This window comes from Apteryx rowi, unplaced genomic scaffold, assembly GCF_003343035.1.
Source record: "Apteryx rowi isolate R43461 unplaced genomic scaffold, aptRow1 scaffold_399, whole genome shotgun sequence".
NCBI classification, from domain to species: Eukaryota; Metazoa; Chordata; class Aves; order Apterygiformes; family Apterygidae; genus Apteryx; species Apteryx rowi.
Genome location: NW_020450518.1, coordinates 92,935 through 106,339, shown reverse-complemented (window position 1 = coordinate 106,339; position 13,405 = coordinate 92,935). Strand labels below are relative to the sequence as shown.

The following is a 13,405-nucleotide window of genomic DNA, read 5'->3' as shown; positions in this document are numbered from 1 at the left end:
ACTGTGTCAAGATCCTTCTGAACAGCAGCCCTGCCCCCAGCATATCAACCACTGCTCTATTTGGTGTCCCACAAACATGTTGAAGTAACAACCAATATTGACCACACATTAAAGTAACACAGTAAAGTTTTATTTAGCTTAAAGCAGTGTGTAGCCTTCCTTGCTTTTATTTCTGCCCTGTAGTGCTGCATCCTCTACTTGTAGTTCACAATTTCATCCTAATCATTCCTTCCTTGTTGGTGTTCCAAATTCCTGCTTCAGCTTTGTTCATTCCCCTTCTATTCTCACCACCCCATGCCTCCTGCCCAGTTTTCTCTTCCAAACCTTCTTTACCTACTGTGGATTTCCTGCCTGAGAATGTGTTTCTTTCCTTCTCTGGTCTTGTCTCCAGGACCTTGTACACCATGCTCTACTCCATTTTTCAGGACAGTCAGATACACAATATTCTCTGTTGTTGTCACATTCTAGACTGCCTCTTCATAAAGGGACATTGACTGATGGCACCTTTCCCATTTATTACTGAGAAGTTCAATCGCTATCCTGGAGACAATCTAATATCAAAGCAACCGATGACATAGCTTTTGAACCTGGAAAATACGTGTCTTCAATGCAATAACACTAGAAGCAAACAGGAGGAGGAAACCCAGGAAACTAACGTGTTTCTGCAACACAACAAAACAGCCATGATCAATAGCCTGAGAGGAAAGGGACTCTCCTAGTGTTGCAGGATTGTTTCCTCATATTTGCCAAAATTTTGTCTAGTATCATGTTGCATCTGCCGCCAAACGTCTTTTCTTGTGAAAGAATGTTGCACAGCATGATGGGCCCTCTTCAGAAGGCTTTTCTTTGCTTATTCAGTCCCTTTTTCCTCCTGTTTCAGTTTCACCCTGTTTCCTTGGTTACCATAATTTCTGTTTGTCGCCCTCATGAGTTGATTTCCTCCTCTGTTTACATGCGTCACATATTTGTGGGTAGTTAGCATGTCACCCAGCCACGGTGTCCGTGTCTGCCCCTGCCCTTCATAACTCAGCTCTGGCAGGCTCTGTGTCAAGCTTTTCCCACCCCTCTCTCTTGGATGCTCCTCAGCTTCCAGTTACACTTCTCAGTTACCCATTGCGAAGAACTGAATTCAGTTGTACTAAAAACCTTTTTCTCTGTTCCATTTTCCTTTCTTTTTTCATTTCTTCTTCTATCATCCCTCCTTTCTGCTCCTCTATTATCTGCCTCCTAGCATCCCTCCTCACTTTTCCATGAGAAGAGAAGGGCTGAAACTTCACAGATGTCTTCTTACCTCTTGGGTCAAGGGAAGGTAGGTAGGTGCATTTTACTGCCTGTTCCTCTGGAGTATTTCCAGATCTCCACTGCTTTGAGGGAATTACACTTTATTTCCTTCCTTTCCCTTTGCTAACCCTGAGCTCTCTGATGGCTGGCAGCTCCTCTTACCCCTGTTTCCTCCTGCTTCTTGGCAAGTTCTATCTGACCCCTCACCAAGTCATGACCTGCAAGACCAAAATCTGCTCTGGCTGGACAGATGTAGAGTTTCCAGAGAGCTGCAGACCCTAGACTTAATTTTTGTTTATTCCTTATGTTTGCTTTTCCTTTTTCACCCAAATTAAGCCACAACTGTAGGTGAATGATTATTCTGTCAATGAGGAGATATTTAATTCAGTCTTTCTAAGAACAGACTACAGGGCAGAGCAGGCATTATTCAGTAGCTATATTTCAACTCTTTAAATGCTTAACACAACTTTGATGCAGTGGACAACTATCTTCATCAGTGAGGAAAGCTTGTAAGCGAAAGAAAGTAATATTAATCTGGACAGTCTCAGTTTTTCTGTGGCTTATATGAGACAAATTAAAGGAGTTTTGCAAAGAGAGACACTCAGTTCTCTGGAAAATCAGGCTTTCAAGGTTTCAGGATTTGCCAGATGCAGGTCACAAATTAAGGCATCTGAAAGAAATCATTAATTGTGTTTGAAAATCTTGATCAAATTGTTCCACACAAACAGGCATGAAATAGGAATCTGCAGGCACTGGTATAACAATATGGTTATTATTAGAGAAGATCATTTAGCACAGGCTGTTCTAATTTAGGTTAAACAAAGTTAATCCTTAAGTGAGGTATTTTTATACTAGTCTGTGTGTATGTGCACGTTTGCACATGTGTGCACAAACAGAATTGGTAATTGTTTATGGAAAATAAAGATATGGCTAGAGAATACTTTGCCTTGCAAGGTGAGACRTATGTTTTTCTCTCATATCGAGATAGATGCAGAAGAAGATTCAGGCTGTGGTTTTGAGTTGTTTCTTCCCAGTCATGTAAGAAGGTGCTGAATGATTGGGTGGATAGATGAGAACACAAAAGCGAATGCTCTGGGCTCCTAAAACATTAGGAGGCACTGTCTGGTTTTGATGTCCCCAATGGCTAGTCCAGAGCTGACTGTGGTCCTTGCAGAGAGCTCTGTCACCAGTGAATCTGCTGTTAGGGCAAATAATTCTCCGTAGCCATTGTTGTGCCTCATTATTTTTCGTGTTGTCACTATCAGGATGCTTCTGCATAGCAAAGGTAAAGTTAATTCCTGCAGAGAGAAGGGTTGCCAGGACTCTGCACTGCATCCACTTAAGTTCTCAAGGGAGGATGTAGTCTGAGTTAAATAGCTCCTTTGGGACCTCCACTGAAGATAGTAGGCTCTTGTATTCTGCATAGGTATTAGCCTTGGCTTTGCAGGAAAGGCTCACACCTTTGCAAGACAGGACTTCACTTTCCAAGGATGACCAACATGAGTCATGACTTGCTGCACTTTTAGGGACCCTCTCTGGGAATGTTTCTAGTGCTTCAGGTGCCTATATSTGTCTTACCCCACTGCGCAGAAACTTTTCTGGGAACAAACCACAGGAGCCATTCAGTGTCTGAGTGTAGCAAATCATGGTAGGAAACATTTGAAGGATATCTGGTGTCTGAACCTGCCCCATGCAAGTAGCTGCAGAGAGGAAGTCACCTGCTGCATGCAACAGTTATAAAAAAAAAGAAAAAAAGTTTTTTTGGTTGTTTAATCCCAGGCACTGCACTACGTATCCCACAAAGATATTCTCTGGCTTAGTAGCATGGGTTATCTTTGCATTAACAGATGCAGCTGCAAGGACTTTATGAAGCAGTAATGAAAGAAGGTATACACCTAGGTTACAAAATCACAGTCATAACACTACGTATCCTGCCCACCTATTAGGAAGATGGGCTTGACTGGGAGAAAGATGTGTGATAAGTGAGTAGTGCTAGATTTGATCCAGGATCAGATATATCGGAATTCAGGCTTCTTGCAGGCACAAAAGTTGCTGGGGACAGCAAGAGTGAGGGCTGTCGTCTGTGTCCCCTAAGACTTAGTACTGCATTTTGAGGAATAAGAACTTGGAGATCTGCCATTTCTCCCTGTTTTCTCCCTCTTTGTGGCTTTATTCATGCTTTCTTTCCCTTTGCTCTCCCTCACGTTCCTCATCCCATCTACAATAAGGGAACTGGTCAGAGTGGGCTCATGTCACTTCTCGATYGCATATGCTGCTAACAGAGAAATCCAAATGAACCACGTTGCACATTACTCCCGGGGCTTATTCCTCGAGAAATCTGTTTTTGCTCCCATGGAAGTCAATGTGAGTTTAATTAGTCCCAGATGTCTAGTAATAACAAGCACTTCCTTTTCATTCTTTTGGTAGAGCCAAACAAAAGCAGTGTTAAAATTGTTAATTAAATGGGTTTGGCTCTGTCATCAGGTTATTAACTAATTCCAGTCATGGCAGCCAAGCTAATACTGGCTGATGAGATATAATCTTGCTGTGYTCAGCACAAGATGCATGAACTCAGTGTGTGGCTAAATTAGCCTGTGTTTGGACGCACAGCTCCGCTTGCTTTCACACCAAGGAAAAGCTCACTGACTTYGGCATCAGACTTCCAACTAAACCCTGGGATTGCTGCTTGTGCAAACTTTCTCCTGAAAGAATATGAGTTTGAACCAAAGTGTAGTGTTGGCTTTTGTAGATGTTGGATCGGGTCCTATTGCTTCTAACCCCCAGCACAAATGAATTACTCCAACACCACTTGCCTCAATCTTCAGCTGACTTCCTGGACATTCATTGGCTGCACTCTAAAATATTAAGCAGCTGCCTCTGCCTCAGGACTAGAAGACAAAAAAAAAAAAAGAAGAAAGAAAAAAAAAGACTAAGGTGAAGTCTGAACACCATAGAAGAAATAGGAAGACGTGGTTTTTCATCTGTGGAGTATTCCAAGCTGGTGCTTTAATATATTCACATCCCTGTGTATTTTACAAAAACTTGAAGGTGTTTTTATTGTACAAAATCCCACAATGAAAACTACCAGCCAATTTCTTACATAACTGCTTTAAAAATAGAATTATACATCCTTTTGTAGTGTGTTAATTTTGACATTCACTAGCTGGAAGAAACAGAAGCGGAGCAGCAAAYTGACTCTGAATTAACTACCTGGATAGGTTATGGTCAGATCTCTATTTCTCTTATGTGCCATAACATACAGTTCCTGGCATTAATAGAAACCCTGATATAGCTCTTTTGGAAGCCACTGGACCCCTATAGGATGTGGTCAGGCATTGGTGAGTTTATTTTCACTTCAAAAATGTGAATCTGCTATCAGAGTACAGGGCATAACATAACAGTCTGCTTTTAGTAACGTAATAGGTTGACCATGTTAAACCCATCTCAGAATGAGGGTCTACATAATTTTTCATGCAACCAGTCCTCTTGACCATAATCTCTTTCTGGATAGAAAGAGTGGACCTGTAATCTGAATAACGGCCTGGAAATAGGTTCTCCTTACATTGTTTCACACTCATATCTTTAAAAAACCTTTTTGCTGTCTAACCTCCTGTGACCTTTAAAATTAGATATATATATTTTTTTTGCATTGAAATGCAACCATATGCAGTGAGTTCCCAGCAGTCTTCCTCAGAAATATAAACGTATCAGTCCAATGTTAGCTGGCTGAAATTCATTCTCTAAGATATTTTTTTAAAGCGTTCACCCCAGAGATGAATTTCTTCACATTAAACCCAGTTAAATATGTATTGCACGTGAGGGTCAAATTCTTCTCTTTGAGTTGAACTGTGGAACTGTGACCTTCAGAGCAGATCTGGGTGACGTAGATCTGGATGACAGAGCAGATCTGGGTAATGCCGAGTGCAGCTGTTTCACACCTGAGATTTCTGTTGCATCGCTCGTAGGTATTAAGTGACAAGACCAGTGTATTTGGTCACTTCTCTCTCTGGCGTCTTGTCCCAGTGGCTGGAGCAATGTCCTACAAGCAAAAGGAGGTATCCAAAGAGAGTGTCCTACGATTAAAGTCTTTGGTTTCCACAAACAGCTGTGGAATTTCTAAATGGCAGTCATGAACACAACAGACTGGCATGAAACGTGGCTTGCTTGTTTAGCTACATTATTTTGGCTTTGGACGGGAGATTTGCAATCAAATTCAAAAGAATGCATGATCATATTTTGCACCGCAGTGGTGTTGGTTTGTATGATTTCAGTTTAAGAAGGTTTAGGAACTGTTTTTTTTTTTTTTTAACCACTAAGGAAAAAGCAAAGTTCAGACCARAGTGAAATACCTCATGGAGATGCATCATTTTGTGAAGCTTCACGAAGCTTCCCCACCCAGCTGATGTCATCAACTGCCCCACTGACTGTCATAAAAAGGTGATTCAGTTAACATGTTCAATTTACAAAATTTCTTTCTATGCAGGTGACATCAGCAAAGTATCTCTGAGTTTAATGAAAAGTTTCAAGACATCAAAGGTTTTTTTTTCTTTTTTTTGGTCAGATTTAAATTACTAATCCCTTACAACAGCAGGGCTTTATAGGGGTCTCTGCTATGACTATATACACTTTTTAGACAGATCTACTTGTGAATGAAGCAAGTGCAAAATATGACAAATACTCCATTCCCCACAAGCTAGAGCACTATAGTGGTGCAGTTCAGGGGAGTTTTGAAACGGTCTTAAAATCCACAGTTTAAAATCAAAGACAATAATTTTACCCTTCATTTCTACACGCTTGCAGCGTAGCACCTGATTTCTTCAGTTGTCAAGGCATTGTGTGAGCTATGCTTTAAATTGATGGCTAAAGTTCTGCCTGCGGAAGCAAAAAAATGAACCCACTCCAATGATGATCACGGATAACACCAAAACAAATGTTAATATAATAAGAAAGTTGATTTTCTTTAGATCCTCTTTTTCACAGTCTTCTGGTCTAATATTCCCAATGTGCATTTCTTCCTGGTACCCGAAGTTCTGAGTGTACTGGCATGTTAAGTGCTCTACATTGGGGATCTGGACATTTTTGTTCTGGATCATTGATGAAAGCCAGATGTTTCCACAGCAATTGAGTGGGTTCCCAGTGAGATACAAGTTCTTAAGGGAATTTTCTAATGCTAAAATATTGCTGCTCTGTAGCGTACTAAACCTGTTATTCCGTAGGTCCAGAACTTCCAATGGAGAGTCACTACCCCACGTAGGTAGCCAGTTCAGCTGATTTTCAGAGAGGTTTAAATGTTTAAGGTGACTAAAACAAGGCAAGTCAATATTTAGTTCTGCCAGGCTATTGCCATGTAAATACAAATATTCTAGAGACCTTTCCAGTCCTGTTAGTGCTTTAGCTTCTATTTTCAGTCCTGGATTCATGGAGAGATCCAAGACAATCAGGGAAGTCTTATAGAAAGTGTATGCTGGCAGGATGGTCAACATGTTGTCAGCTAGACACAAGTACTGAAGAGCAGGAGAATCAACAAATGATACACAACCACTTTCCTCTCCAGCAAGTCTTTGCTTAGCCAGTCCTGAGTACATGCTGCAAAGGCTGATATTATTGCTCTGTAGATTAAGCAGTTTGAGGCTAGGAAGACGTGAAAAGATATCAAACTGCAGAGTCTGAAGGTGGTTGTTTTGAATATAGATCTCCTTCAAATTTGACAGTGTGCCAGCATCGAGGAAAAGGTTCTGCAAAGCATTGTAGCTCAAGTCAAGGACAGTTAGGGAGACCAGTGTACTGTCATAAGTTACTGCAAAAGTCTGGAGACAGTTTTTACTGAGATTAAGGGTGTGAAGTGACAACATTGATTCAAAGAACTCGTTTGGAATAGATTTAATTTCATTATAACTTAAGTCTAAATATATGAGTTGGGATAAATAAAGAGAACTTTTATTTCTACTTTGCTTCTGATCAAGATGAAAAGATGCATCTAGCCAGTCTTTCTCCATATAGTCCATTTTATTATGAGGGGATTCGGCTGTGAGCTGAATTAAATTCTTTGATAAATTCAGAGTTACCAGCTTATTCACTTGGGGGATGACTGGGAAGGCCTGCAGTTTGTTTTCACTCAGATCCAAGCATCTTAAGCTATACTCATCCTCCGACTTTGTGGTATGGAAGGTCTCAATGCTATTCCTGCTAAGGTCAAGTACCTCCAACTGCCTGAGGTTGAAATCAGAGATGCAAGTAATTGAATTCATGGAGAGATTGAGTTTGGAAAGATTCGCTAGGGTCTCAAAAGCACCTTCTTCTATTTCCATGATGATATTGCTCTGAAGATCTATCTCCAGAAGACTGGGAGATCCCTGAAACATCTTCTGTGATATCATTATAATACTGTTGTCTGCCAAGGAAAGATATTGCAGTGCTGGAGCTTGTTCAATGAAATACTCAGCCATCCCGTTGTAGAGACTGTTGTGGGACAAGTCCAATATTTCCACCTTGGGTAAAAGTCCAATCCCCGCTGTCCCATTCTGAGCAAACTCATATAAATGGTTGTTGGCTAAATTTATTTCCCGCAATCTTGTCATGTGCGCAAAGACTCCGGGCTCGATGAAGCTTATCTGGTTAGAGCTTAAATCCAGGCACTGGAGGGAAGTATAAAATGATAATGGCATTTCAGGGATACTTTGAATCAGGTTTCCAGACAGATCTATTTTGTTTACATTCAGATGGAGTTCGTGAGGGATTTGGTGAAGGTCTTTGCTGTGGCAAAATGCCTGCATGTGTGCCTGCCAGAAAAACAGAGAAAAGGGTTGTCACCTGAGAAATGAACAGTAGCATTGCATGAAATATAAAAAAAAATAACATTCAGCACCCATTCAGATTCTTCTTCTGAAACATTGGTCATATTRTTTTCTTTGAGTGTTCAGACAACAAGCACAACAGTCCTAACACTTCTTTGTAACTTACAGTTAGTACTCATTTCATTTTAAAGATACTTCTGACTTAGACTAGTAGAGTTTTTTCAGCATGGGATACCTGCTATAACTTTGTCCATGATCTCTCCTATATAAATAAACCTACGTGGGAGAACTCAATCAGTAGATTATGGAGATCTAGTATCCAAAATTAGATCTGAAAAGAAACTCTCTAAAGAAATCACTTAGCCCAACTTTCAGCTGGTGTGAGAAAGTTCTCCTTTTTTTTCACCTTTCTCTCAGGCTCATTTTAATAGTCCCAAGTGATGGTGTTTCCTCTTCCCGCTGCAGTCAAACATTGTTTCTGCACTTCTGTTCTGATGTTTAATTTTCTCAACTTTATCCTAAATCACTGTATTAGATTCTGCAACTTTTACTTGCAATAGTAAGTGATATTTAAAAAAGCTCCTCTCTGTTGGTAGGATAGCTCCCGAAGCAAACCATGGAGAAATATATATGCATCCTAGGGCACAAACTTTATTTGTTAGTCACACCCCTCAGGTATTTGTGATCATGTCTTCTTTTAACCACAGCTTAGTTAAGCAATGCATTTTTAACCAAATTAATCCTTCAACTACTCAAACATTTCTGATGCAAACCTCCAAAGTCCTTGAATTTTTCCATCAGCATTTATCTTTTTCCTAAGGCAATAATTCCCTTCTCCTGACATGGGAAGCATACCTTGTGCAGCTCTCCGTATGAGACATTTTTGATACAGCAGGAAAAGGACATAGCATGTAAAACCATGTTTGGGGGGAGGAAAAGCTGTGGTGTGCAATGGGGTCATGCTCTTTCAGGCCACTTTTTGGCAGCACAGTAGAGAAGAACTCAAGTGTCAAAGTCAAATTCATCTCCTAGATGCAAGTCGGAGGTTTTATTGCAGCTAGGACCGAATCTGTGTCCAGAGCAGAATTTGGAGTGTATGCTCATAAGGAACTTCGGAAACGTCAACATAATCACCCTTGCATAAATGTCAAGCTGTATTTTGTTGTTAAGGAGAACATATAACAGCAGGAGGAAGTGGAATGCAAAAGGCTTAAGCAGCATTTAATTTACTGAAGGAAAACTCTCATTACAAATGTATATGGGTGACCGGGTCACGTACTGTTTAYAGAAAGATCAGAAAGAAAAGAAAGAAAAGGTCTGTTGAATCTTAACTTCTGTTGAGAAGCAGAATTCAGATTCCATGACGCAAAGCTTTGTATTAGCTTTTCCGACTCAAAAAATAAAAATAAAAATCAACAACCCTGTTCCCCAAACATCTGTTTCATGCAAAGCTCTAGGTGGATGAACTGGCAGGTCTGTTTAGGAGAAGTGGGGTAATAGCCAGAGTTTCGTGAATCTCTTTTGCATTGTGTGAGTTTTGGAGGCTGCACATGAATGAATGCACCAGAGAAACGTAACAGCACATCCAAACTCTGGATATACACAGGCTGCTCTGCAATCCTTCCCATGATACATCTTGTTCCCAGATAGATGGCCTATTAAAATGTGAGCCCCCTCCTTTTTTCCCTCCAGTCCATTCAGATCTCCCCCAGCTAAACAAATTAGAGAAAGASAGAGGGAATATTCTGGCTTCCCCCAGCCATTAGCTCTTTCCTGCAAGACCATTGTAGAGTTACTTGTCTTGAGCTAAAAAGGAGAAAAAGCTGGGTTAAGCCCAGAGAACCGAAGAATAGAGCAGGAAGTCTCATTTTATCCAGTTTGAGGAAGAGGGAGAAATCAGAAAGATGCAAAAATCTACAGTAAAATAGAAGCAGCCGTTTTGCAGCCCAAGAGAGACGACAAATTTCTTCCCACACTTTGAGCCAGAGCTCAACAAGTGTTGAGCACCCTCTGCTCCCTCTGGGCACCCCTCACCGTAGACAGGGCCTGATCCAAATCCCATCGATGTCAGGCGGCTGGTTTCCACCGATGTCCCTGAGGGTGAGGTCAGCCCCGGTTCACCTTGCAGGATTGGGCCTTTAATCTGCGTGCACTGAACCCTCCATGTGATAAAAGGATGATAAAATCTATACCTCCCACTGTCTGCCATTTGTTCCAATAACATTTCCCCTCCCATTTTTCTGGCTTTCATTCCTTTTCACTGACTATTTTGATCCTCGCTGTATTTCTTATCTCGTCAGTTCTGCACTGTGTTTTCTCCCCTGGGGCTCAAACTGCATTAATTTTGTTATATTCAACACTAGGAAGAAAAGATGAAGCACATCTCCGTGGGACTGAGTGAACAGCATCTGCTTGCATGTGTGTATCTCCCCTCCTCCCCCCCGTAGCCCAGTGGGTTGGCAGCTTGAGTCTGGAAAAGAGGTTTTTGTCTGTCTCACATTCTCACTTCATCAGCTCTGCCAGCGCTGTCACCGGTTTGTTTAAAGCCCATTGGCAGGAGGCGCTGCAGGTGGAGAGCGCTTGGTCCATCCGGTGTCTGGTTCTAATCAGGTGCTGCCCTAAAAACTGGCCCCACAACCCTACAGTTGAGGATCGTTTGGATTCTGGCTCCAGCCACATATCGGCTAACCTGTGGTAACTGGTTGTGCGTTCTTGCACTACCTCGATGCAGGGTGATGCACCGTTAACCACAACCTCTTCTCTTGTATGAAGTATTTGGAAGCTGCTTCCTTGTCAGGTAACATGAACTTGTAGAAACATCTTTCTCTGGGAGGTAAAACATGGACTAGTGGGAACTTCTCTCCTTGCAATGTAAAGTGAGTGAGGTTGAACCTCTTTCCTTGATGTTTAAGCTATGCCTTATTCTCTTGAAAATGGGTAGATTGCTGACAGTCACCTTGGCTCAGCAGATGTGTAATAACTTGTTAAATCAGTGCTGCTCACTCTGATGTCAGGGTTGTGATATGGATTGCTTACTTTCTAAAACCTCTTTGACAAGGCTTTGGTTTAACTAAACGAACACCAGTGGTGAGTCAGAGAAGGGTACAGGTTTCTGACTCACTCACCTCCAGAAGATCTGGGATGAAAGTTTCCATTTCTGATCTTTTGCTATTTTAAAGGTGTCACCACAGGGAAAGTAACATATAAAACAGCGAGACTGTGATGAAAAATCATTCCGCGAAATAACAGGGACTCCCAGTGGGCTTGTCAGCTAACTCAGTAGCTCGCTCTTTCTTTAAGCTGAGCGGAAATGTGTTTGGATTTATACTCTCCCACTTTCATTGGACCAAGTGTTCAGAAAGTGAGGTCTAGTAAAGCTCCATTGAAATTAGCAGTGCTGAGCTATTAATTTATACCAGATGAGAATCCCAGTTGCTGACTACAGAGCGTTTTCCGTCAGTACTGAATTTATCCCAGCCTTGTTGCACACAACCTTGGGTTTTTGGCCTGCACAGYTGGCCTGCCAAAAGCAGTTTACAGTGGAGTTGTGGAAACAAGCAAATGTTTACTTCTCAAGAATCAGCCTAATCTGTGACCCGTCAAGAAATGGGATGGGGCGAATCTCCTTGGATTTTTGCCTGTCTCACCCTGAGTTCATGCGACTGTGATACATGGGATCCAAACTGTCATGTTTACACTGGTTTCATCAGTCTTCCCTCTCCAGCCAATGAACGGAGCTACCCAGTCACCTTCCCAAGATCTTTTTTTATATACTAGGTCTTAATTTCTCTGGAATTCAGGAAGTGCAGTAATACAGAAGGGTGGGCAGGAATGGAATGAGTCCCATAAGGGAGATTTGTACAGCTAGCAAATTATTTTTTTCCCTATTTTGGAAGTTCTTGGGGATTTGTGCTAAACAGCTTCAACATTCAAAAAAACAGATAAGTATTTTTAAATGGCCTATTACTGTCAGCAGTACTGGGATAGGGAAGGGAGCGAGTGAACAGAAGTTCAGCTGTGAAGAACATTTACAATATTGTACCAGGCACTTGCAAAAATTCAAGGGGCAAATTCTGTATGGGAGCCAGAGGCTTCATCACTTTTCTTACCCCCAGATGAAATTAGGAACAACTCCACTGGAAGCAAAGATGTAGCAGGGCAGAAGAGATCAGACTCAGTGTCGTTGCAAAAGGAGGACTGATATGGACGTATTTCACAGAAGATGCTTTATTGAGATTACAATGYGACTTAGGCCTAATATAAAGAAGTAGAATTTAGGTCTAAGTTCTTTTTCTGTCTCTGTTATAGATCCTCTGTGCAGTTTGGGGGAAATCAGGTCATATCTCTGCCAAACAATTCCCCCTCAGAAAAAATGGAGACAATAATCCTTCTTTATGTGCTGTTGCTATGGCGAGGAACAGATGCTGCTTGGGAACAGCCTGCAGAGCATCCATTAGCCGAGCAAAGCCCACCTCTGCATCCAAGGAGAGGTTGGTCCTGGGGGGTGCCTTGGGTTTCCCTTYGCAGAGACCTCAGTTATTGCTACAGCGCCTGCAACAAGGGCGTCCCCACCTTATCTGGGATCTGAAGGGGCCTGTGTAGGGAGATATGCTTACCATGTCACAGGATGTCCCCTCCGTGGCCCGATAGTTGGAGATCCCTCTGTTCACCACTGCCAGGAAGAAGATGACGTACAGTTTCATGGTTCTGCTGGGAAAAGTGATCAGGGTTAGAGTGCAAACTCAACACAGCAGGCAGCTCATGAAGGCATGCGAAAGCTGGAGCCAGAACGTCATCTAGCACAGAGAGGCACGTACGCGGTGCAGTAAATTAACCCACCGACATACCTTCAAGCCTAGTGGGGAAAAGAGAGATTTATATGAGGACTTGAAAGGCAGGTCCAAGGCATTTCATGGGGTTTCCCTGGTGTGATTTGAGCTGCTRCCTGGATGGTATCCAGGTCACCCACCTAACTCCACGTGCCCAAGCCGGGCAGTGTTGTCTGGCATCATGAAGGAGAACAACCATCAAAGACAGAGTTACCTTCCAGAGCTACCTCTTTCTTTACAGAGGCAGCTCAAGTACTTTTAACCAGGTTAGAGTTTTGGGGTGCCAAGTCCTGACCGAAGGGTGGGTGCCACTAAGAAACAACAAGTGCTGGGAACAGTTTCCACAAGTCTCCATTCCTCTCATCACAGAGTGTCGAAGAGCTTTTACATGCTCATTAGTCATAGCGCATCCAGATTTGATGGGCTAATATAAACAGCTTAAATCATGGACTGAGAACTTTTTGTTCAAATCTCATTTTTCCATTTTATACATCCCAGGTA

At 42.0% G+C, this 13,405-nt stretch overlaps 1 protein-coding gene across 1 annotated transcript; it reads right to left on the bottom strand.

Annotated features, from left to right (window-relative positions):
- Positions 1-6,122: 6,122 nt before the first annotated feature.
- LRRC32 (leucine rich repeat containing 32) lies at positions 6,123-12,793 on the bottom strand. Its single transcript, XM_026074751.1, has 2 exons — positions 12,692-12,793; positions 6,123-8,060 (listed from the first exon to the last, which is right to left on the bottom strand). The coding sequence occupies exons 1-2, from the start codon at positions 12,776-12,778 to the stop codon at positions 6,123-6,125; spliced, it is 2,025 nt and encodes a 674-aa protein (XP_025930536.1). The 5' UTR covers positions 12,779-12,793.
- Between the last annotated feature and the right edge of the window lie 612 nt (positions 12,794-13,405).

Excerpts from the sequence above, each read along its gene's own strand:
- LRRC32 (XM_026074751.1), bottom strand. The coding sequence starts at position 12,778 with ATGAAACTGTACGTCATCTTCTTCCTGGCAGTGGTGAACAGAGGGATC. Across the intron at positions 8,061-12,691 it reads AGGGGACATCCTGTGACATG|GCACACATGCAGGCATTTTG; the intron begins GTAAGCATATCT and ends TTTTTCTGGCAG.